Below are 23,960 nucleotides of genomic sequence, written 5' to 3'. Positions count from 1 at the left end.
TGTGACTCATCGCCAGCCCCTCTCCATCTTACTCACTCTGTTCCAGGCACACGGGCTCCTTGCACACCTAGTGCGCTCTTGCTTTAGGACCTGCTCTTTTCCCAGATATCTGCAGGGCCAACTGTCACCTCTGTGAAGTGTTCGCTCAACAGTCATGACAGGGAGGTCCATCCTGACCAATTCCTTGATAATCTTCAAATCCAATAATCCATCCTGAAACAGTGTTTGCTCAGCTTTCTTGAACTTGAGGTGGAGTCACTGACGTGTGCTTTGGTTTAATTAAAAGTGGGGTGCTTATATGCCCCTGCTACCAAGGACAGTCCCGTTTCCATGTGTTGCCCCAGGATTATGATAACAGCATCCCTTTAACTTTCCAGTAATAAATACATCATTTATTAGTATCGAGACTAAGTTCAGTAATTTGCTCCTTGGACGTTTATCTCATAATGATTTATGAACATCACTTACCGAAGTTAAACTGGTTTTTCAACTTAAAAAAATAATACAAGACAATTCAATGACAACAAAAAATACAGTTCAACTTAAAATATGAGAAAAGGACTTAGACAGTTCTTCAAAAAAGATGGAATGGTCAATATGCACAAGACAAGACGCTCAACATCACCAATCACTAAGGAAATGTCCCTCACCACCACAGTGAGGTACCACCCCACCCCATTAGGACGTGGCCTCTGTAAAAGACAAACAGCAAACGGCAAGTATCTGTGCAGGATATGGGAAAATCAGAACCCTTGTATAAGGTTGGCAAGAGTGTAAAATGGTGCGGCTACTGTGGAAAACTGTCGGGCAATTCCCAGAAGTGTGCGAACGGGAGCTATGGCACGACCCAGCAAGTCCACCTGGGGATACACACCCGAGAGCCAAAACCGGGCCATGAACTGGTATCAGTCCACCGTGGTTCAGAGCAGCATTCGTCACAAAACAAGAGGTGGCCGTAACCCAACTGTCCACAGAGGGATGGGAGGACCAACCAACATGGTCTATACAGTGGAATGTTCTGTCTTAGAAAAGAAGGTAGTGCCGACAGGGGCAAGGGCAAGGGCAAACCTCGAGGACACCTGTTGGATGAGATAACCCAGGTGCCAAAGGACAGATCCTGAATGACTGGCTTCCTGTGAGGGGCCTGGAAGAGATGGTGCCTGCCGGGGCAGGGGTGGGAGCCTAGGTGTCCGCATCGAATGGGTGCCAGGTGTCAGCTCTGCAAGACAGAAGTGTTGGACGTGGAGGCCGCTGGCAGTTGCACAACAGTGTGAAGGTATTTAATGCCACTTAAAAATGGTTACAATGGTACATTTTATGTTATGTGTATTTTACCTCAATTAAAGCTTTTAAAAATCCAAGAAATGACACGAAAGGATTAGATGAAGTTAAAGCAGTATTTATTCCACTTTCTTGCAATCATATATTATTTAAGGCATAAGTGATGATTATATAGCAGAAGAATACAATTTCTTTTAAGGCCTCTGTAGTCTGATTTTTGTGCAGAAATACATCATACTTGTACACATTTTAGAGAACTTATTTATTTATTCATTCATGAGAAATACATCTCTGCCTCATTATCCCTTAATCACACTCAGCCACGTGCAGCAGAATCAGGTCTGGTTTCTGGAGGTCACTTGCTTTGCTGTGGCCTGGCCCCCAGTGTGAGGGGGCTTCGCTGGGCTCCCCATCCCTCAGGCCGTGCTTTCAATGACAACAGCAATGCCTTGGCCGCCTCCGATGCAAGCTGAGCCCATGGCATACTTCCCACCCCGACGCCTAAAAGAGAATTTCAGTGGCTGAAATCTACTCAAATAGAAAACTTACAGAGCTAATTAGAAAGTTAATGAAATAGAATTAATCATGGACACATCTGCATCATTCATGCTCATTCAGCTCCTCGTCTCAATCTTTTCTCCAATCAGCAATATGGGTGTATACATCACAACAGAATGAAATCAGAACCTGAATATTTTGATTAAAAGAAATGGTAACAAGAGAGGCTAGAACAGATCTAGAAGCAGAGGTGTGCTGTGAGAAAGGAGAGAGGTCAGCCCCTTTGATTTTAGATAGTTTCAGATTTTCAAGGCACCTGAGAGTAAGTGCAATCCGTGAAGACGGCCCATGTGAAAGAGCAGATGATTTAGAAGCATTTCATGTCCCTTTCATACAAATTAGATTCCTTTAGACCATCTGCTCCTGTTCCTCGATCTGAGAGAAAAGCACCTAAGAACTTTTTGGTGCACATCCCTCACTAACTTAGTGAATTATTAAGTGATTTACTTTAACCTAACAGGAGCCAGAGTGAATTTTTTGGCCTGACATATTTGGTTTTGTTTGCATTTTCCTAAGAGAGCAAAATGGTCCAAAATACACAGTCCCAGAAGGAGGAGCTCTTGTATTAAAACTGAAAAGCATCAGGCACACAGGAAGTTCCTGCTGGGACCCTAGCACCAGTTAAGGAAAAGGAAACACTTAGTTCAGACCCACAGGAGTATTTTGCTTAGGTTCCTTAAAGGACAGCATCTAGACCAGAATCCTCCCAATACTTTATTTTCCTAAATAATTTTATCTTTCTTGTAACTGGCACTAGAGTGCAAGCACAGCACGACGGCCAGAGCCTTGGTAGTGCTGACTGCTATGCACCAGCCCTGGGGTGGGGGAGTTGGGGGGGTGGAGGGCAGTACTGGGGAGGAGCCGGGTGAGCATGAGGCAAACACAAGGAAGCGTGCACATCCCAAGTGCGGAGCCACTATCAGGTCAACCAATCATCTATAATATCAGTCAAAAAGGGGTGTCCCCAAATAACTTGTTCCTGGTGAGACTGTAAAATGGGTCTGAGAGAGAGAGACCTGGTGAGAATCAGCAGAGGGGGATTTGAAGAAGAATGAAAAATATTGGACTGCTCTGAGGAAACCCAAATCCATGCATTTTTACCAAAGATGGCAAATATGAAATGTAACAGTTTCTAGCACATACCTTAATTCGTGAACCAAGTGTGCCATAATTCTTGTTCCAGATCCTCCCAGGGGATGACCTAAAGCAATGGCTCCGCCATTCACATTGGTTTTACTTGGGTCAAGATCCAAACTCTTTTCAACTGCTAAGTACTGAGGAGCAAAAGCTTCATTCACCTAAAAATAATCAAAACATGGATAAAAATCTTTGTTCATAAGTTGATTTTTAACTGAGACTTGTCTCATCCTAGTGATGGCTACTTTTGCTTTTTTTTTTTTTTCCCCCTATTTAAACTACCTTACGGGAACACCTGGGTGGCTCAGTGGTGGAGCATCTGCCTTTGGCTCAGGGTGTGACCCCGGGGTCCTGGGATCGAGTTCCACATCAGCCGCCCCCGCAGGGAGCCTGCTTCTCCCTCTGCCTGTGTCTCTGCCTCTGTGTGTCTCTCATGAATAAATAAAAACAAAACAAAACACACAGAAAAAAAAAAAAACTACCTTGCAATGTCATTTTATCCTCAACTGCTCTTTATAAAGATACCAAGTTTGAAAACGGGTATATTTACCAACTGATACTTTAAGTCAACTGCATCCCTTGGAGAAAAGAAATCTTCAGCAATGTCATGAGTGGAGGCCTACTAGAGGCTGTGGGAGATGGCCCAGAGGTTCTGAAGCCAGAGGGATGGCTCAAGTCTTGGCTGTATGCATGCTCTTTAAACTCTTGACACTCAAGGTTCCCTCAACAGTAAAATGTGCCTGCAGTACATCCTAGGAGTTACTGTCAAGGTTAAATGGAATCATGGGTATTAAGTGTATTACCTGACACATACCAACCTCCAGGAGATGGTTGCTCCTGCTATTGCTATTACTGCCCAGTACTACTAGCCATTCTTCCAAAAAGAAACTGACACAACCAAGCCAGAGCCACCTACATACAAGGATGGTTACTGTGCTGAAATCTGGCAGCTCTGAAAAGTATCATATTGTATCCGCTTAGCAAGGTTGGCTATGAGAATTACCTTCAAGTTCATAGCACTATAGTTTCATATGATTTTAGCTAGAAAATTTTATAGCTAAGAAAACTGATTTTAAGAAAGGTAACTTTGTTATAGAGTTGAGATCAAAATTCTGTCCTGTGTTCTTTCCTATTATATTTCATGTATTTCCAAGATGTTGTTTTGTTTATCCTTAGGTCCTACATTATTTTTCCATTTTACATGGTCATGCTTAAAGGGGTACTAAGAGATCTGGAATATGAGCTAGTGAAACTAGGTTTTTGAACTCAGGATGAACCACCATGTGGATCATCAAACATCCCAAAGACAATCATATCATGGTGTTGAGAGCTATGTTCTTGCGGACACATACATCTATAAATGATTATGAGTAACTTTGCAGAGCTGACATATTTAAAGAGTTTTAAGTGTGAAATCTAGAGTCAGGAATTTAGGGACATTATTTGCTAATATAAATATGATAAGTAAGCAGCCTCCTGAGGCTCTAAGAATGGAAGAGAGATTTAAGGATAAGCCGTTTGTCTAAAACCGTAGTTTCCTAGATGAGAGCTCATCAGAGGAGAGCACACTTGTGCTGAGAAGGCCCTTTCTCTACCAACTTAAATAGATTTCTTTTGTTATATTAGTTATTTCCCAGTGTCAAGCAGCATACATGTTTAATTACCTAAAACTTTCAAATAGTCCCCAAATGTAAAATGTATATAATCCAACTTTATTTTCTTTTCCACTCTTCCGTTTAATTGTCTAAATACTTAAGACGCCATTGCTCTATCTAAACTAACATTAAAAAAAAAATCACCATACTAATAAACTTAAGTTTTCTATGCCAAAAATTATGACATCACAAATCTAGCCACAACTATGGTGTAACAGCCAAAGGTAAGTTTGGGGGAGGGAGAGTTTTAAGTTAGGGAGAGAATAAGAAAATTCTAGATTTGGCACCAGATATTGTTTTCTACTATGTCAATTCTTTTGCTTATATTTTTTCATTTCAATCCATAAAAGGTTGAAGTTACTCATTTCTCATCTACCTTATATAATATTCAATTTAGTTCAACAGGCACACTGGTAGTCTAAAATGCAATAGTCTTATAAGGTGTTAAGAAGTTTCCAGGAATTCATGTTTTAAGGAGAAATCAGGCTGTTTTAATTATTTGAATATACATAAAGCATTCTAGTCAGGTAAAGTACTGACTCAAAGCATGTAACAAAAGTAATATTTACTTAGATGGACATCATTTGGAAAGGCTAATAGCACAGAAACAACAACAAAAAAGCTGTAAAATGCCATATTAAAACCATTTATGCTACAGACACTGGTGGTTTATTCATGTAAAAAAGTATAACACTTACCTCTACCAAATCCATGTCCTTGAGACTCCGTCCTATTTTTTTCAGTGCTCCATTGATTGCAGGGACAGGCCCTATAGAAGAACAAAATCAGTTTCATCTCATATTTATTTGTCAAATTTCTCCTTCTTCACTAACCAGGTAAGTAAGGAAGAAATAATGTGACATTATTAGTAGTCACAAATCTTGCTACCTTGATGACACATTAGTCAATGATGTGACAATTAAAAAAAAATAGAACTAAAGTGAAAAGCTGGTTATGCAAAATCGTAAATGAGAGGCTCACATGAAGGTTCTACTGCAAATGGCTGGAAGAGTTCAGAGAGCCAAAGGAGTGCTCTATGGGGTTTCACAGTCACTTACAGATCACGCTTCATACCCAGCGTCAAGGCAGTCTAAGTGCCTGGGACCCAAATCACACACATTCCTAGCAGAGAAGTGACTGTGGCACCCTCTGAATTTTCAGGCCTATCTAGACAAAAGGCAAGAAACAGTAGTAGCATCTCCACGTGGGTACAAGGCAGGAAGCCATAGGCACTTTAGGGAAAAGATATTCAAAGCAAAGAAGCACGAATAATGCCAAACACAGGCAGAGAATTAATTAAGATTTTATTTATTTATTCATGAGAAACACAGAGAGAGAGAGAGAGAGAGAGAGAGAGAGAGAGAGAGGCAGACACACAGGCAGAGGGAGAAGCAGGCTCCATGAAGGGAGCCTGACGTGGGACTCGATCCTGGGACTCCAGGATCACGCCCTGTGCTGAAGGCAGTGCTAACCCACTGAGCCACCCAGGGATCCCCACGAGAGAATTTAAATGAAACAAAACCCCCACTGCAGAAATGCAAATCTGCCAAATAAGACTTCTGAAACTTTAGCTCCCAGATTACTGATAATCACCAATAACCATTTAATGCTGCTCATAATTTTTAAGTATATTTATATTTTTTCCCCAAATGGTAAAAAAGCTGGCTGGAGGAGATTGTCTAATTTGCTATCTATTCTTGGAGAATAAAATTGCCACAAATGTCTTAAAAAAAATATGGTATGTTCTGTTGAATTTTAAGTAGTCAAATATTCTGCAACAGTTCCATAAATACGCCTAAGTAAGATAAGGAATCAGTCTTTATTTTTATAAATTTATTTTTTATTGGTGTTCAATTTGGCAACATATAGAATAACAACCAGTGCTCATCCCGTCAAGTGCCCCCCTCAGTGCCGGTCACCCAGTCACCCCCACCCCCCGCCCACCTCCCCTTCCACCACCCCTAGTTCGTTTCCCAGAGTTAGGAGTCTCTCATGTTCTGTCTCCCTTTCTGATATTTCCCACTCATTTTTTCTCCTTTCCCCTTTAGGGAATCAGTCTAAAAGAAAAGCATGGTACAATTTAAGCACAATGTAATTTGTTTTGTCACCTAATTAAAATGTTCTTTGGACAACAGTCTGCTTATAGGTGAGGGGCATCCAATGAGAGCTCTTCATTCTAACTACTGATTTAACATAGAACCTAGTTCCAGATTCTCTTTGTATGTCTAAGGCACAAAAATAGGATAGATAGTAGTAGAGCACCGGTTATCCAGCATGGTCGGGGATGAGTATCCTACAGGGTCAAAGACACACAGAACGAAGAGCAGAGGGTGTAGCTCCACTCTACATACCACCTTGTCTTCATATCCATAGAAAGCATGACTCAGGGCACTGTCAACTTAGAATCGTTACAGTCAGTTATTCCAAACACTGGGCCACAGCCATGTTATTTACTGGGACTCAGGAAGTTAGAGCATTCTCGTAGGAAAAGGAGACCTCATTCCTAGTCCTACCACTAAAGCTATGTGATCTTGGCATCTTTGTGGGGTGTAAACGTCTCATCAGAAGGCTTTGAACTGGTTGTTGACCTTCTTCTTTTTAACTATTGGAATTCTTTCTACAAATAAAGCCCAAGAGAAGATAAAGCCAGAGCTGCTACAAGCGACAGAGGTTCAAAGCTTCACTCACCACGGCCACCCGTGGGGAGTTCCAGGGAGCGCTGTCTTTCCATATGTATCCTTCCTGGGAGCCACTACTACTCTCAGGTCTTGGCTTTCCTCCTTTTTCTGGGTCGGCAGCTCTTGCCCTTTTTCTAGGCTAAGGGCTGCTAGATGCTGGCTAACTGCATAACTGAGGAAACTATTCTTAGAAACTGGAATGATGACTCAATCCCACCAGTCAATGACCCACTATCTCTGTTTGTTCCTTTGGTGTAGTTACCAAACTTCACCAAGTACTTCGTGTAGTTACCTCGTTGAGTCCCATACAACCACGGACAGACAGCTGTCTAGGAGGAGGGACATCTGACACTGGGACATGTGGTATTTATGGCTCTATTCAAGCCCTAAGGGAAAAAACAAGTCCAATGGTGTTCACACAGTGTGAACACACAATGGTGTTCATTGGACTACAGGGCCAACATCCAGACCCTGGAAGAAAAGGAAGGAAAACTATATTTTCTTCGCTCACTGGCCATGTGAATATATCAGAACTTATTCAATGAGGTTAAACTGAAAAAGAACTATAAAATAACTACTTTTCTATATCAGATAAATATGATTGATCATCAAAACCATTCAGGTAGCTTTTTCCTCTGGGCCGCCAACATGCCATCCAGACTGAGGGAGACCCGGAAACTTCGGGGCCACTTGAGCCATGGCCACGGCCGCATCGGCAAACAGCGGAAGCACCCAGGAGGCCGTGGTAATGCTGGTGGCATGCATCATCACAGGATCAACTTCGACAAATATCACCCAGGTTACTTTGGAAAAGTCGGTATGAGACATTACCGCTTAAAGAGGAACCAGAGCTTCTGCCCAACTGTCAACCTTGATAAACTGTGGACCTTAGTCAGTGAGCAGACACAGGTAAATGCTGCCAAAAACAAGACTGGAGCTGCTCCTATTATCGATGTGGTGCGATCAGGCTACTACAAAGTTCTGGGAAAGGGAAAGCTCCCAAAACAGCCTGTCATCGTGAAGGCCAAATTCTTCAGTAGAAGAGCTGAGGAGAAGATAAAGGGTGTGGGGGGCGCCTGCGTTCTAGTAGCTTGAAGCCACATAGGGGGAGGTTCATTAAATGCTAACAAGTGCTTTTCAAAAAAAAAAAAAAAAAAAAAAAAAACCCCAAAAACAAAAAACAAAGCCATTCTCCCAGGCTCCACCCTGGAACTATGAAACAAAATCTTTCGGGGTGGGGTTATGGGTAGATTTTGATGATCACATGGGGGCTGGGAAACCAACCCCCATGGGGGCTGTCCACTGTGGTGGTAAATGCAACACTAACACACAAACGTTTACTTTTTAAAGCTACCTTCCGTCTCTCAAACAAAAGCTATGTTTTGCTGACAGTGAGTAGCTAAAAGCTAATAAGCTTTAAACCTGAGACATAGAAAAAATTGACTTTTAACAGATATTTACATAACTTGCAGTTCTGGTTAAAGTAATTTGACACACAGTGAAAGTGACAAAATGTGGACAGGCCAGCTTTCTTTCTTAGGAATTCTATAGAGATAAATCTCTGAAGGACAAGGCAGCAAACATGGTTGGGTATTAACTCAGTGCCAAACGAGCACAAGTGGTCATCACTCGCATAGAGCCTTGAGGCATACCCTGAAGACCTCTGAGAACACAGGTCAGCCACAGACCAGCTCCCTTCTACCCTGAGACCTACTTCATAAACAGTTAGTTGGAAAAGGCCTAACTAAGCTCATAAGAAAATCTCTGGACTTCTCAAGAATCTGAATCTAGCCCTAGGGTAGACTTTTCTTTGGGGTATGAGGACACAGGTGGGAGATGACAAAGCTTCCAGGCACTAATTTTTTTGTAAGTGAGGTTCCTCATCAGTTCTGTTTCCTGGACAATGACGACAGACATTATTAAAATTCAGTATCATCTGCGGTTCCTAGGAGTGCATCCAGCAGAACGCTCTTTGTTCTCCTTCTAATTCATATTTTTCAAGCCAAGAAAGACCATACAGTTAGCCCTTGAACAACACAAGTTTGAACTGAGAAGATCCACTTACATGCAGACTTTCTGCATAAAGACAGGACAATACTATAAATGTGTTTTCTTAATCACATTTCCTTTTGACTCGTTTACCGTAAGAACACAGTAGATATTACATGTAACATACAAAATATGTGTTAAAAGTTTATGTTATCAGTAAGGCTTCTGGGCCACGTAGGCTATTAGTAGTTTGGTTTGGGGGGAAGTAACAGTTATAGTTGGATTTCGACTGCATGATGGTTGGCACTTCTGCCCCCCACCCTGTTCATGAGTCACCTACACCCACTTGTAGGGAGTCCTCCTGCTAATCTTTATCAACCGAGATTCACTGTACTTCTCCCTTTTCCTATTCAGCTGCAGCCGAGCCAGGTGGGCATGACCTCGACTTCCTGAGACAACACAGTGAGAAGCGCACCTGAATTAGAGAGGCCCAGTTCCCATCCTGGCTCCATCACTTCCTGGTCTGGACTTGACAAGACAACCGCCCTAAGCCTCAGTTTTCTCCTTTACAGAGGAGTTGTGGGAAGAGGAGATGAGACACCAGCGGCTGTGTGCAGAACACCTAGCACTGAGCCATCTCTGTTTGTCCCCAGGCCCGCTCCTTGCCCGTTCTCTCATCTGGTCAGCACCTTGTAACTCTCCTCTGTGATTCGCTGGGGGCAAGTTTTAAATATCCCAAATGGACAGTGAGGTGTGATTAATGCCCAGGAGCAGTTTACACAGTCGAGGTTTTCCTCTTATCCCTGGCACAGGTTTTCTGAAAGAGGAGTTGTTGAAACCACTGATTACCAACCTCCTTTCCTTCACAAGTGACCCTGATTTGGCCACTGTCTCAGGTATCTAAATGCCAGGGAAGACTTCTCTCCAGAAATGTAACAGAATCGGTTTGCTTCACAATGAACTTACCAATACCCATGATGGAGGGGTCACATCCAGACACAAAATAGCCCACAATTCTTGCCAGTGGTGTGAAGTTATGTTTTTTAACAGCATCTTCACTAGCTATGATAACGGCTCCAGCACCATCAGATACCCCCTTGGAAACAAAAACAGAGGGTTAGCTAGAGGGCAAAGGGCCCAGTGCATCGAGGTTTGAATAAGGGAGTAGTGTTAGGATTACAGAATCACATAGGAAGCAGTGCCACAGTGTGGGACACAGCTAGTGCTCAAAGTGGTCTGGTGGATCAGAAACTGTATTAGGCACAGAAAACAACCTTAGCAATGCAGGAAACAATGTTCCCGAAAAGCTGATGTCCGGATGTGGGGAGATGTAAGAAACCTAATGAGCTGTATACATCAGAGAAACAAACAAAACTGACAAACCCATGAAAACTGAAACAATAACCAAGTAGATTTCCTTCTAGGTTCCTCATAATATTCTGAAGAGACTAAGAAACTGGAAGCATTATATGAGAGTTAAAAATACATATGCATTTTAATTTTTTTTGGTGTTCAATTTGCCAACATTTAGCATTAACACCCAGTGCTCATCCCGCCAAGTGCCCCCCTCAGTGCCCATCACCCAGTCACCCCAACCCCCTGCCCACCTCCCTTTCCACTACCCCTTGTTCGTTTTCCAGAGTTAGGTGTCTCTCATGTTTTGTCACCCTTACTGATATTTTCACTCATTTTCTCTCCTTTCCCTTTATTCCCTTTCACTATTTTTCATATTCCCCAAATGAATGAGACCATATGTTTGTCCTTCTCCGATTGACTTATTTCACTCAGCATAATACCCTCCAGTTCCATCCACGTCGAAGCAAATGGTGGGTATTTGTCGTTTCTAATGGCTGAGGAATATTCCATTGTGTACATATACCACATCTTCTTTATCCATCATCTTTCGATGGACACCGAGGCTCCTTCCACAGTTTGGCTATTGTGGACATTGCTGCTAGAAACATCGGGGTGCAGGTGTCCCGGCGTTTCACTGCATCTGTATCTTTGGGGTAAAATATTGTCTGGGACTGTGAAAACCTCCATTCACAGAATAGGAACACTGCCAGGTTAAGCAAAATAGCTAACGACTAGCGCGGGGAGTAACCCAAAGATACCACGCAACTGCTTTGCACTGAACACGTCAGCAAGAGCCCAGGATGATCTGTGGCGCCACCTACCGATGCGTTCCCCGCAGTTACAGTTCCCTCTTTCTTGAACACGGGTGGAAGTTTATTTAACTGCTCCAGGGTTGTCTGGGGCCGGGCATGCTCATCTACCTGCATTGTCTGTTTCCCCTTTTTAGTCTTCACTTCAATTGGTACCATCTCGTTATTAAAATAGCCAGCATCATTAGCTGAAACACAAGGAAGACCATCGTAAGAATGGGAAAAAGAGAAGATCTAAGAAACGAAATCAAACACGATCTTCAATCTAATTTCTGCCCCACCCTTTCCTCACCACCTACTTCTATTTCACGTACAACTTTGTTGCCTGTTGGAGAGTTGCTTGTACTGCCATGAATCTATAGTAATGCATTCTGCATCTTTTTAAAATTATAATTTTTATCCTTTTTACTACAATTTTTTTTACAAGGTATCACTAGATTATTAGCAGTCCTGGTATGTAAGTTACAGCTACAGCAGCACTAAGTAAACTTAATGTCTCATTTAAACTTCTCTGGGTAAGATAAGAAGTCATTTAAAAGTTACCAAGTTGTACAATAGTGACACACACTTAAAAATGTGTCAAGCGGGGATCCCTGGGTGGCGCAGCAGTTTGGCGCCTGCCTTTGGCCCAGGGCGCGATCCTGGAGACCCGGGATCGAATCCCACATCGGGCTCCTGGTGCATGGAGCCTGCTTCTCCCTCTGCCTGTGTCTCTGCGCCTCTCTCTCTCTGTGACTATCATAAAAAAAATAAAATAAAATAAAATAAAAAAAAAAATGTGTCAAGCAGGTACAACTTATGCTCAGTGTCTTGACCACAGTAAGAAAAAAGGTCGTCTCTAGAAGTTACTGATCTGGGTCCAATGGATCCATGAGTGAAATTTAATGACAAGCAACCGGAAGAAATTCTCTGAGCGATTACTGACACAGTTCTAAGGGAAACAGCTTACCTCCTTGCACCTTGCAGACTAGAATGGACTATGGTAACCTATGGCTTCACAAACAGGATACGCCAGGAGTGAAACCACCTTACTTTTCATATTCTTTTATAGCAGCCTACACACTTCCCTTATTTGGCTTTCACAACAACTATTAGGGAAAAAGGGAGGCAAATAATTTTTATCTCTTTGTACAGATGCTCAGTGAATAAATGACTTGACTCAGGTCAAAGAATTCGTATGTGGCAAAAATACAAACAGAACTGATGCCTCCTGACCTCTGGGCCAACACCCTCCCGCTTTAAACGTGTAACTCAAACAGAGAATGAGCTGGTTGGCATTGGCTCCGTTCCACTTATCCCTCTGAAATGGGCTTTACTCTCACTATTCCAGGTATCTGACAGCCCTAAATTAGAAGTTGCTGCTCATTTGAAATAGCTTAATTTAAGAAATCTTCTTCAGGAGACTAACAAATTTCTTCGACTCACCATACTGTCATGGTGCCCACTCTGGACTGGTCTGACAGTCATGTGGAGGCTTATATCAAGGGCATTGCAGCCCCGGCCTTGGGCAGTTCTGAGTCTTTGAGTCAGGGTGCAATGATTCTCGATTAGGGATGGGAGGAGTAAGGCACAGAAGAATACCCAGTGGGTCCTTTCCAGACACGTCCTCCCCTCCCTGTGAGTATGTACGCCTCACAGAGGAGAACACCAGCTCGGTTCCAGCAGCCCCCGTGGGCCATTGTCTCTCACAGTATCAGAGCCCTCAGAGCAGAATGTTCTACTGATAACAGAACCAGTTCAGGACAAAATTCAAGGGGCCCGATAAGGTCAATTAACAATGCCACTTTTTGAGTAGTATTATTGTATTTCAAAAGAGAGATTTCTGGTTAATTTCGCAATCACTAATAGAATATCTGCTCATCTAAAAACAAAGGAATGACCAAAAAAATGTGATTTTCAAAAGGTATAATTTTAAACAAATGTTATTACAGGATCATTATAATCTGAAAACAACAGAAATCTTTTCTATTTTTTTAAACTGAGGTATAACCGACATGAAACATGATATCAGTTTCAGGTATACAACATAATGACTGGATATTTGTGTATACAGCATTGCAAAGAGCTCGCTGCTCTATGTCTAGTTAACATCTGTCCCCTTACATAGCTGCACACATTTTTTCTTGTGATAAGAACTTTTAAGATCTACTCTATTAGTGACTTCAAATATGGGCTACAGTATTATTAACTATGATCACCATGCTGAACATTACATCCCTGGGACTTAATTTAAACCTTTATTTTAGGACTTACTTTATTTTAGGACTTTTGACTCCCTCCGCCCATTTTGCCCACCCCTCCTAGTTTTCTTCTATAGATATTAAGAATGTCCCATTTCACTGACCAGCTTTCCACCTCTGCTGTGACTGCAGGGCATACTTGTCACAGTCTTCTCTGCTTATATTATGTTTTGCAGCAAGATTCTCTGCAGTAACTCCCATGGGCAGTTGGATATGCTGATCTGTTAATCCTGCCCACAAAGTATCTTCCAGCTATGAAAAGACATGAATAATAAAGTGATTGGTTAAAGTGTATCTTTTGAAAGTAATATGCTGTAATATCTTTATGTTTAAATACTTCATAGTTCCAATAAATGAAAGTAAAATTAGATTTTTCTAATTTTTTTTTAACATTTACTATTACTACTATTCATCTTTGGTTCTGGGACATTTTACAAAACACCCAATGCCATAATAAAATGGACACATTCTCCTCTTTCTCTAAACAGGGAGGCACTCAAGAGAGGCAACAGTGCTAACTGTGCAGGGAGAAAACAAAGCAAGTCATCCTACAATCAAAAACTAAACCCCAAAGGCTATGTTTCGTAAGAAATCCAACACCCAGTCCTCATGCCGTGTTTCCCTGCTCATTTAAAGTGAACCACAGCTCTGAGCTCTGCAGAAGAGCGTGTCTGTGCTCCTTCAGTGACAGGAATTGCTCGTTCTGTTACTTACTGTGAGGTGGATGAGAACCTGGACAGGTTCCTTGCGGAACAGAAAAAGTTATTACTTATTATCCAATTGGTTAGTCTCTGAGGCATGTGCCCCTTCTGTTTCTTCTAGACCAACTCATCACTGACCTATCTTTCCAAAGGTTTTCTCAAATACACTTGGTGTCTAAAATACTATTTTGTATTTTCTAAGTCTTATTCCTTCCACTTTCAAAAAGACCAAGGAGGAACTGGGTGAACAGTATAAACCAGTCATTACTGTCAGAAAATGCTAACAGAAGATGTCATTAGCCCTCTGACATGGGAGGGACAGCACACAGGCATTCTTTATCGGTTACTGTCATTCCCTCGCTGTAGCTCTCAAAGATATGAAGACCAGTTTTTGTCTGACTGGTTTAGGACAATATCATCTATATTTAAAGAGAATATTTAAAAAAAATTAAACAGGGAGCCTGGGAGGTTCAGTGGTAGAGTGTCTGCCTTTGGTTCAGGGCGTGATCCCGGGGTCCTGGGATCGAGTCCCACATCAGGCTCCCTGCATGGAGCCTGCTTCTCCCTCTGCCTGTGTCTCTGCCTCTTTCTCTCTGTGTCTCCCATGAATTAATAAATAAAATCTTAAAAAAAAACCACCCCAAAAAACAAAGATAAGTTTTCTGTGAAGAAGAAGCTATCTATTCAATGGAGATTGCTCCAAAAATAAACTTCCATAAATCATGGTAAAGATTTAATTACTGGGTTTACCAATTATTCAGTAGAGAAACTAATTACTTCAACTTCTGCCTATCCTTCTGATCTCTCTTCCCCTCCTCCATCTCCCTTCTTCCATCTCTCCATGACCAGAAGTGTGTTGAGATAACGTCTATGTGTTTTGTTTTTTTTTTAAAGGTGGGCTAAAATGCCAAAATAAAAACCAAACTGGGGTTTTGAAATAGTTTACATATTTCAAGTCATTTGTAACTTGTCAATCCCCTATTAGCAAAACTGGTTTCAAAATCTGTTTTCTCTCTCCCAAAATGGCATTATTAAAATTACTAGCATAACAGCATGGCACATAATCTTCAAACATTTTAATGGTTCCAACCTTGAGATCTGATCCAAACTTGATTCCAAAGCGCACATTTCTGACACTGTAGGGAGATTGGCTCATGCTTTCGGTTCCTCCACACAAGACAACTTCAGCATCTTTAACACAAATTTCCTATTTGAAAACAAATGAGCAACAATAACAAAAAACCTTTTATTGTGACAGAAGTTGTGTATGAAGCAGTAAACTCACAGTAAATTTAATGAGTTACATATCCTAGTTTACAGTCTCAAAAGGAAACACTTGTCAGGTAAAGCAAATGTTCAACATCCACTCCCAAGATGCAAGAGGAGAAAAAACTAACAGATTTCAATCATTTGTGCACTAGTGACAAATCGTACCTACATTTTGGCAAGGAATGAGAATTCTTAACTCAATATAAGTCTTGAAAATCAGCGGAGATATTAATGCCTGGCATAATATACAGATTGTGAGCTGATGATAAAGAACAAATCCTTTAAAAGGACAGAAACAGATTTTATCCCATTAATGGATGAAACTGAAGCAGACCACGGACTTACAAGAACTGGGTTAACTGAGGGGGCTCATAAAAAGAAAGCCATTTCATCCTTCTTAACGTTTTCTACTATTTATATTTCTTGGATAAGAAGCAAGTAACAAGCCTTCTTTTTTTTTTTTTTTAATTTATTTTTTATTGGTGTTCAATTTACTAACATACAGAATAACACCCAGTGCCCGTCACCCATTCACTCCCACCCCCCGCCCTCCTCCCCTTCTACCACCCCTAGTTCGTTTCCCAGAGTTAGCAGTCTTTACGTTCTGTCTCCCTTTCTGATATTTCCCACACATTTCTTCTCCATTCCCTTATATTCCCTTTCACTATTATTTATATTCCCCAAATGAATGAGAACATATAATGTTTGTCCTTCTCCGACTGACTTACTTCACTCAGCATAATACCCTCCAGTTCCATCCACGTTGAAGCAAATGGTGGGTATTTGTCATTTCTGATAGCTGAGGAATATTCCATTGCATACATAAACCACATCTTCTCTATCCATTCATCTTTCGTTGGACACCGAGGCTCCTTCCACAGTTTGGCTATCGTGGCCATTGCTGCTATAAACATCGGGGTGCAGGTGTCCCGGCGTTTCATTGCATTTGTATCTTTGGGGTAAATCCCCAACAGTGCAATTGCTGGGTCATAGGGCAGGTATATTTTCAACTGTTTGAGGAACCTCCACACAGTTTTCCAGAGTGGCTGCACCAGTTCACATTCCCACCAACAGTGGAAGAGGGTTCCCTTTTCTCCGCATCCTCTCCAACATTTGTTGTTTCCTGCCTTGTTAATTTTCCCCATTCTCACTGGTGTGAGGTGGTATCTCATTGTAGTTTTGATTTGTATTTCCCTGATGGCAAGTGATGCAGAACATTTTCTCATATGCATGTTGGCCATGTCTATGTCTTCCTCTGTGAGATTTCTGTTCATGTCTTTTGCCCATTTCATGATTGGATTGTTTGTTTCTTTGGTGTGGAGTTTAAGAAGTTCTTTATAGATCTTGGAAACTAGCCCTTTATCTGATATGTCATTTGCAAATATCTTCTCCCATTCTGTAGGTTGTCTTTGAGTTTTGTTGACTGTATCCTTTGCTGTGCAAAAGCTTCTTATCTTGATGAAGTCCCAATAGTTCATTTTTGCTTTTGTTTCTTTTGCCTTCGTGGATGTATCTTGCAAGAAGTTACTATGGCCGAGTTCAAAAAGGGTGTTGCCTGTGTTCTTCTCTAGGATTTTGATGGAATCTTGTCTCACATTTAGATCTTTCATCCATTTTGAGTTTATCTTTGTGTATGGTGAAAGAGAGTGGTCTAGTTTCATTCTTCTGCATGTGGATGTCCAATTTTCCCAGCGCCATTTATTGAAGAGACTGTCTTTCTTCCAATGGATAGTCTTTCCTCCTTTATCGAATATTAGTTGCCCATAAAGTTCAGGGTCCACTTCTGGATTCTCTATTCTGTTCCACTGATCTATGTGTCTGTTTTTGTGCCAGTACCACACTGTCTTGATGACCACAGCTTTGTAGTACAACCTGAAATCTGGCATTGTGATGCCCCCAGATATGGTTTTCTTTTTTAAAATTCCCCTGGCTATTCGGGGTCTTTTCTGATTCCACACAAATCTTAAAATAATTTGTTCTAACTCTCTGAAGAAAGTCCATGGTATTTTGATAGGGATTGCATTAAACGTGTATATTGCCCTCGGTAACATTGACATTTTCACAATATTAATTCTGCCAATCCATGAGCATGGAATATTTTTCCATCTCTTTGTGTCTTCCTCAATTTCTTTCAGAAGTGTTCTATAGTTTTGAGGGTATAGATCCTTTACATCTTTGGTTAGGCTTATTCCTAGGTATCTTATGCTTTTGGGTGCAATTGTAAATGGGATTGACTCCTTAATTTCTCTTTCTTCAGTCTCCTTGTTAGTGTATAGAAATGCCACTGACTTCTGGGCATTGATTTTGTATCCTGCCACGCTACCGAATTGCTGTATGAGTTCTAGCAATCTTGGGGTGGAGACTTTTGGGTTTTCTATGTAGAGTATCATGTCATCGGCGAAGAGGGAGAGTTTGACTTCTTCTTTGCCAATTTGAATGCCTTTAATGTCTTTTTGTTGTCTGATTGCTGAGGCTAGGACTTCCAGTACTATGTTGAACAGCAGTGGTGAGAGTGGACATCCCTGTCTTGTTCCTGATCTTAGGGGAAAGGCTCCTAGTGCTTCCCCATTGAGAATGATATTTGCTGTGGGCTTTTCATAGATGGCTTTTAAGATGTCGAGGAATGTTCCCTCTATCCCTACACTCTGAAGAGTTTTGATCAGGAATGGATGCTGTATTTTGTCAAATGCTTTCTCTGCATCCAATGAGAGGATCATATGGTTCTTGGTTTTTCTCTTGCTGATATGATGAATCACATTGATTGTTTTACGGGTGTTGAACCAGCCTTGTGTCCCAGGGATAAATCCTACTTGGTCATGGTGAATAATTTTCTTAATGTACTGTTGGATCCTATTGGCCAGTATCTGGTTGAGAATTTTTGCATCCATGTTCATCAGGGATATTGGTCTGTAATTCTCCTTTTTGGTGGGGTCTTTGTCTGGCTTTGGAATTAAGGTGATGCTGGCTTCATAGAACGAATTTGGAAGTACTCCATCTCTTTCTATCTTTCCAAACAGCTTTAGGAGAATAGGTATGATTTCTTCTTTAAACGTTTGATAAAATTCCCCTGGGAAGCCATCTGGCCCTGGACTCTTGTGTCTTGGGAGGTTTTTGATGACTGCTTCAATTTCCTCCCTGGTTATTGGCCTGTTCAGGTTTTCTATTTCTTCCTGTTCCAGTTTTGGTAGTTTGTGGCTTTCCAGGAATGCGTCCATTTCTTCTAGATTGCCTAATTTATTGGCGTATAGCTGTTCATAATATGTTTTTAAAATCGTTTGTATTTCCTTGGTGTTGGTAGTGATCTCTCCTTTCTCATTCATGATTTTATTAATTTGAGTCTTCTCTCTCTTCTTTTTAATAAGGCTGGCTAATGGTTTATCTATCTTATTAATTCTTTCAAAGAACCAACTCCTGGTTCTGTTGATCTGTTCCACAGTTCTTCTGGTCTCGATTTCGTTGAGTTCTGCTCGAATCTTTATTAACTCCCTTCTTCTCTTGGGTGTAGGATCTATTTGCTGTTTTTTCTCTAGCTCCTTTATGTGTAAGGTTAGCTTTTGTATTTGAGTTCTTTCCAGTTTTTGAATGGATGCTTGTATTGCGATGTATTTCCCCCTTAGGACTGCTTTTGCTGCATCCCAAAGATTTTGAATGGTTGTATCTTCATTCTCATTAGTTTCCATGAATCTTTTTAATTCTTCCTTAATTTCCTGGTTGACCCTTTTATCTTTTAGCAGGATGGTCCTTAACCTCCACGTGTTTGAGGTCCTTCCAAACTTCTTGTTGTGATTTAGTTCTAATTTCAAGGCATTATGGTCCGAGAATATGCAGGGAACAATCCCAATCTTTTGGTATCGGTTCAGACCCGATTTGTGTCCCAATATGTGGTCTATTCTGGAGAAAGTTCCATGTGCGCTTGAGAAGAATGTGTATTCAGATGAGTTTGGATGTAAAGTTCTGTAGATATCTGTGAAATCCATCTGGTCCAGTGTATCATTTAAAGCTCTCGTTTCTTTGGAGATGTTGTGCTTAGAAGACCTATCGAGTATAGAAAGAGCTAGATTGAAGTCACCAAGTATAAGTGTATTATTATCTAAGTATTTCTTCACTTTGGTTAATAATTGATTGATATATTTGGCAGCTCCCATATTCGGAGCATATATATTGAGGATTGTTAAGTCCTCTTGTTGAATAGATCCTTTAAGTATGATATAGTGTCCCTCTTCATCTCTCACTACAGTCTTTGGGGTAAATTTTAGTTTATCTGATATAAGGATGGCTACCCCTGCTTTCTTTTGAGGACCATTCGAATGGTAAATGGTTCTCCAACCTTTTATTTTCAGGCTGTAGGTGTCCTTCTGTCTAAAATGAGTCTCTTGTAGACAGCAAATAGATGGGTCCTGCTTTTTTATCCAGTCTGAAACCCTGCGCCTTTTGATGGGGTCATTAAGCCCGTTCACATTCAGAGTTACTATTGAGAGATATGAGTTTAGTGTCATCATGATATCTATTCAGTCTTTGTTTTTGTGGACTGTTCCACTGAACTTCTTCTTAAAGGGGAATTTTAAGAGTCCCCCTTAAAATTTCTTGCAGAGCTGGTTTGGAGGTCACATATTCTTTTAGTTGCTGCCTGTCTTGGAAGCTCTTTATCTCTCCTTCCATTTTGAATGAGAGCCTTGCTGGATAAAGTATTCTTGGTTGCATGTTCTTCTCATTTAGGACCCTGAATATATCCTGCCAGCCCTTTCTGGCCTGCCAGGTCTCTGTGGAGAGGTCTGCTGTTACCCTAATGCTCCTCCCCATAAAAGTCAGGGATTTCTTGTCTCTTGCTGCTTTAAGGATCTTCTCCTTATCTTTGGAATTTGCAAGCTTCACAATTAAATGTCGAGGTGTTGAACGGTTTTTATTGATTTTAGGGGGGAATCTCTCTATTTCCTGGATCTGAATGCCTGTTTCCCTTCCCAGATTAGGAAAGTTTTCAGCTAGAATTTGTTCAAATACATATTCTGGCCCTCTGTCCCTTTCGGCGCCCTCGGGAACCCCAATTAAACGTAGGTTTTTCTTCCTCAGGCTGTCGTTTATTTCCCTTAATCTATCTTCATGGTCTTTTAATTGTTTGTCTCTTTTTTCCTCAGTTTCCCTCTTTGCTATCAACTTGTCTTCTATGTCACTCACTCGTTCTTCCACCTCGTTAACCCTCATCGTTAGGACTTCTAGTTTGGATTGCATCTCATTCAATTGATTTTTAATTTCTGCCTGATTAGCTCTAAATTCTGCAGTCATGAAGTCTCTTGAGTCCTTTATACTTTTTTCTAGAGCCACCAGTAGCTGTATAATAGTGCTTCTGAATTGGCTTTCTGACATTGAATTGTAATCCAGATTTTGTAACTCTGTGGGAGAGAGGACTGTTTCTGATTCTTTCTTTTGAGGTGAGGTTTTCCTTCTAGTCATTTTGCTCAGTGCAGAGTGGCCAAAAGCAAGTTGTATTGGGAAAAAGAGAAAAAGAGAGGAGAGAAAGAAGGAAAGAAAAGAGAAAGAGAAAAAAAAGGGAAGAGAAAAAAAAAAACGAAAGAAAAAAAGAAGAAAAAGAGAAAAAGAAAGGAGAAAAAAAAGGGGGGTGGGGGAAGGAAACAAATCAAAAAGCAAAACAAAACAAAAAAACAAAAAAACAAAAACAAAACAAAACAAAAAAAAAACAAAAAACAAAAAAAAGAACCACCGGGGAGTATCTTCTGATTCTGTGTACTTTAAGTCCCTTGGCTTCTCCTGGAAGTTGTCCGTCTAGCTGGTCTTCTGGGGGAGGGGCCTGTTGTGCTGATTTTCAGGTGTTAGCAGTTGGGGGAGCTGCTGTGCCCCTGCCTGGTGCAGGGCTCAGTGGGGGTTGTTTACCCCGTGAGGCCGCAGGAGGAACAGCCCCAGTGGCGGGGCAGCTCTGGAAACCTGGATTCAGCTCCGGAGCTCTCCGTCTGCAGGGCCTGGAGGCTCCGGGGCGGGGCCGCTGATCTGCTCAGCTGGGGCAGGAGCGTCCTCGCTGTCCTGGGCCCTCCCGGCCTCTGCCTGTCCCGGGGGAGGCCGGATCCTGGGCTGTGTCCCGGCGCCCTGTGCTCCGGAGCCTGCGCTGGTGGATTCGCGCTCCCGGGCCGCGCAGCCCCCTCTGCGGAGCTGCCGCCCGAGCCCCTCCGAGCTGCTCCTGGAACCGCGCAGCCCCCTCTGCACGGAGCCTTTTCCTCTGCCCGAGCCCCTCCGAGCTGCTCCCGGGGCCGCGCAGCCCCCTCCGCGGAGCCGCCGCCCGAGCCCTCCGAGAGGCTCCGGGTCCCGCCGTGCGCGCTGCAGCCCTTAGGGAGCTCGGCGCACTCTCCTGGGCGCGCAGTTGCTCTGTTACTGTCCCGGGGAGCCCGAGGGCATCCCCGCCCTCCTGGGTCCTGCTCCAACTCCCCGCGAGCCCCTTTCCGCCCGGGAAGGTCGGTGCAGCTCCTGCTCCTCCGGGACGGGGCTCTCCTGTCCTGGGGACACTCGCCCCGGCCTCAGCCCGGCTCCTCGCGGCCCCTCCCCCTTGGAGGCCTTTGTTTCTTTACTTCTTTTTCCCCGTCTTCCTACCTGGATAGAAGCGCGAACTCTTCTCACTGTTGCATTCCAGCTGGTCTCTCTTTAAATCTCAGGCCGAATTCATAGATTTTCAGGATAATTTGAAGGTTTTCTAGGTAGTTTGGTGGAGACAGGTGATTTGGAGACCCTACTCTTCCACCATCTTGCTCCTCCCCCAGTAACAAGCCTTCTGAGCCCAGTGTTTGCAGTGACTGCTAGGAAAACCAGGGTCACTGTTTCAGATATATCATTATAAAAATAAATTCACATGAAAATAATTTATTCATTATAACACATCTGTGTCTTTCATTCTGTAAAAAAGCGAAGACCTGGACAAATAAAATTGGATTTCACTGTATCCCTTACCCCTGTGCTCAAGGGAACACATGTATTTGCCTAAGTAACTGTTAAAAAAGGAATACATTTCTTATCATCCCCTAAATCCTCCAACTCTCACAGACCTGGGTTCAAGTTCTGCCTCTATGACTTAGTAACCTTACTGATCAGCTTCCTTGCCTGTCCAATGGGAAAAGTGGTAGTTCTTGCCTCATCAGATGGTTGTGAAGATGAAGTGAGATGCTGAATGTAAATCTAGCATAAGTCAAGCACACAGGAAGCACTTGCTAAAAATGACAGTCATAATTAGCTTTTTAAAAAAATTGTGATAAAATACACAAAACTTAAAATTTACCATTGTAACCAATTTTAAGTGTACAGTTCATTAGGTGCATTCACGTTGTTGTGTGACCAACCTCTACGCATCTTCCAGATATCTTTCTGGCTTTGCCAGCTGAAACTCAGTACCCATTAAACACGAACTCTTCATGCTCTCCTCCCCCTCCCCCCCCACTGTCCTACTGTGTCTCTATGAATTTGACTGCCCATATAAGCAAAATCATACAGTATTGGTCCTTTCGTGACTCATGTATTCCATTTAGCGTGCTTCAAAGATCTGTTAAAGCTTTTAAGAAACGATTTTCTTCCTGTGAATACTTTTCCAAGAAAAATCAAATATTGACCTTTCCCAGTAATGCACTATAAAATAAAAACCTACAGTATTATACTGAAGTGGGGCATTTCCTCCAATAACTTCTAACATATTCTCAGAGAAGTAATAAAATGTTGTCCATACCTGACATCCACTCACGATGGACTGGAAACCAGAGCCACAGAGTCTATTAACAACGAAAGCTGGGACCTCTTTTGGGACTCCCACACGCAAACCGACATGCCTGGCCAAATATGGAGCATCCGAAGAACTCTGGAATGGACGGAAAAGAGAAAGAATTTCCTCTACACATCTTAGCAGTAAGGAGGAGGACAGAGTACACGGAAATATTGGCAATCTATCAAACATCATAAACTATTTGACTCTAAGGTAGGACACAATGCACATAGGTAGGGCATATTTTATGTGATACGTGTTTATTGTTTAAATAAAAACTATGGGGGATTCCTGGGTGACTCAGCGGTTTAGCACCTGCCTTTTGTCTAGGCATGATCTTGGAGTCCCGGGATCGAGTCCCACATCGGGCTCCCTGTGTGGAGCCTGCTTCTCCCTCTGCCTGTGTCTCTGCCTCTCTCTCTGTGTCTCTCATGAATAAATAAATAAATCTTTAAAAAAAATTCTAAGGTATTTCTTGTAGTGGAGTATTTGGTTTGCAGGAGTAAATCACGCTTTTCCACTAAAGGGGGAGCAGAGCTG

General features: G+C 42.1%; 2 protein-coding genes across 3 annotated transcripts in view; one reads left to right on the top strand and one right to left on the bottom strand.

The window, feature by feature from the left end:
• Window positions 1–1,378: 1,378 nt before the first annotated feature.
• Window positions 1,379–23,960, bottom strand: part of ACAA2 (acetyl-CoA acyltransferase 2) — a 39,223-nt gene continuing 16,641 nt past the window's right edge. For both annotated transcript variants that reach the window (XM_038543978.1, XM_038543977.1), the window contains exons 3-10: window positions 23,388–23,516; window positions 15,495–15,611; window positions 13,808–13,955; window positions 11,476–11,651; window positions 10,265–10,394; window positions 5,330–5,400; window positions 2,983–3,137; window positions 1,379–1,782 (exon numbers count right to left, since the gene is read on the bottom strand). In XM_038543978.1, coding sequence (XP_038399906.1) covers window positions 1,698–1,782; window positions 2,983–3,137; window positions 5,330–5,400; window positions 10,265–10,394; window positions 11,476–11,651; window positions 13,808–13,955; window positions 15,495–15,611; window positions 23,388–23,516 — 1,011 coding nt within the window. In that variant the 3' untranslated portion in view covers window positions 1,379–1,697. The remainder of the gene's footprint in view (window positions 1,783–2,982; window positions 3,138–5,329; window positions 5,401–10,264; window positions 10,395–11,475; window positions 11,652–13,807; window positions 13,956–15,494; window positions 15,612–23,387; window positions 23,517–23,960) is intronic.
• LOC106559080 (60S ribosomal protein L27a-like) lies at window positions 7,943–8,444 on the top strand. The gene has a single exon (XM_038543979.1). It carries the CDS (start codon window positions 7,958–7,960, stop codon window positions 8,402–8,404), a length of 447 nt encoding a protein of 148 aa, XP_038399907.1. The 5' UTR covers window positions 7,943–7,957; the 3' UTR covers window positions 8,405–8,444.

Source organism: Canis lupus, chromosome 7, assembly GCF_011100685.1.
Source record: "Canis lupus familiaris isolate Mischka breed German Shepherd chromosome 7, alternate assembly UU_Cfam_GSD_1.0, whole genome shotgun sequence".
NCBI classification, from domain to species: domain Eukaryota; kingdom Metazoa; phylum Chordata; class Mammalia; order Carnivora; family Canidae; genus Canis; species Canis lupus.
Note: the sequence above shows the minus strand (reverse complement) of the source record. Positions and strands in the feature narration are given on the sequence as shown.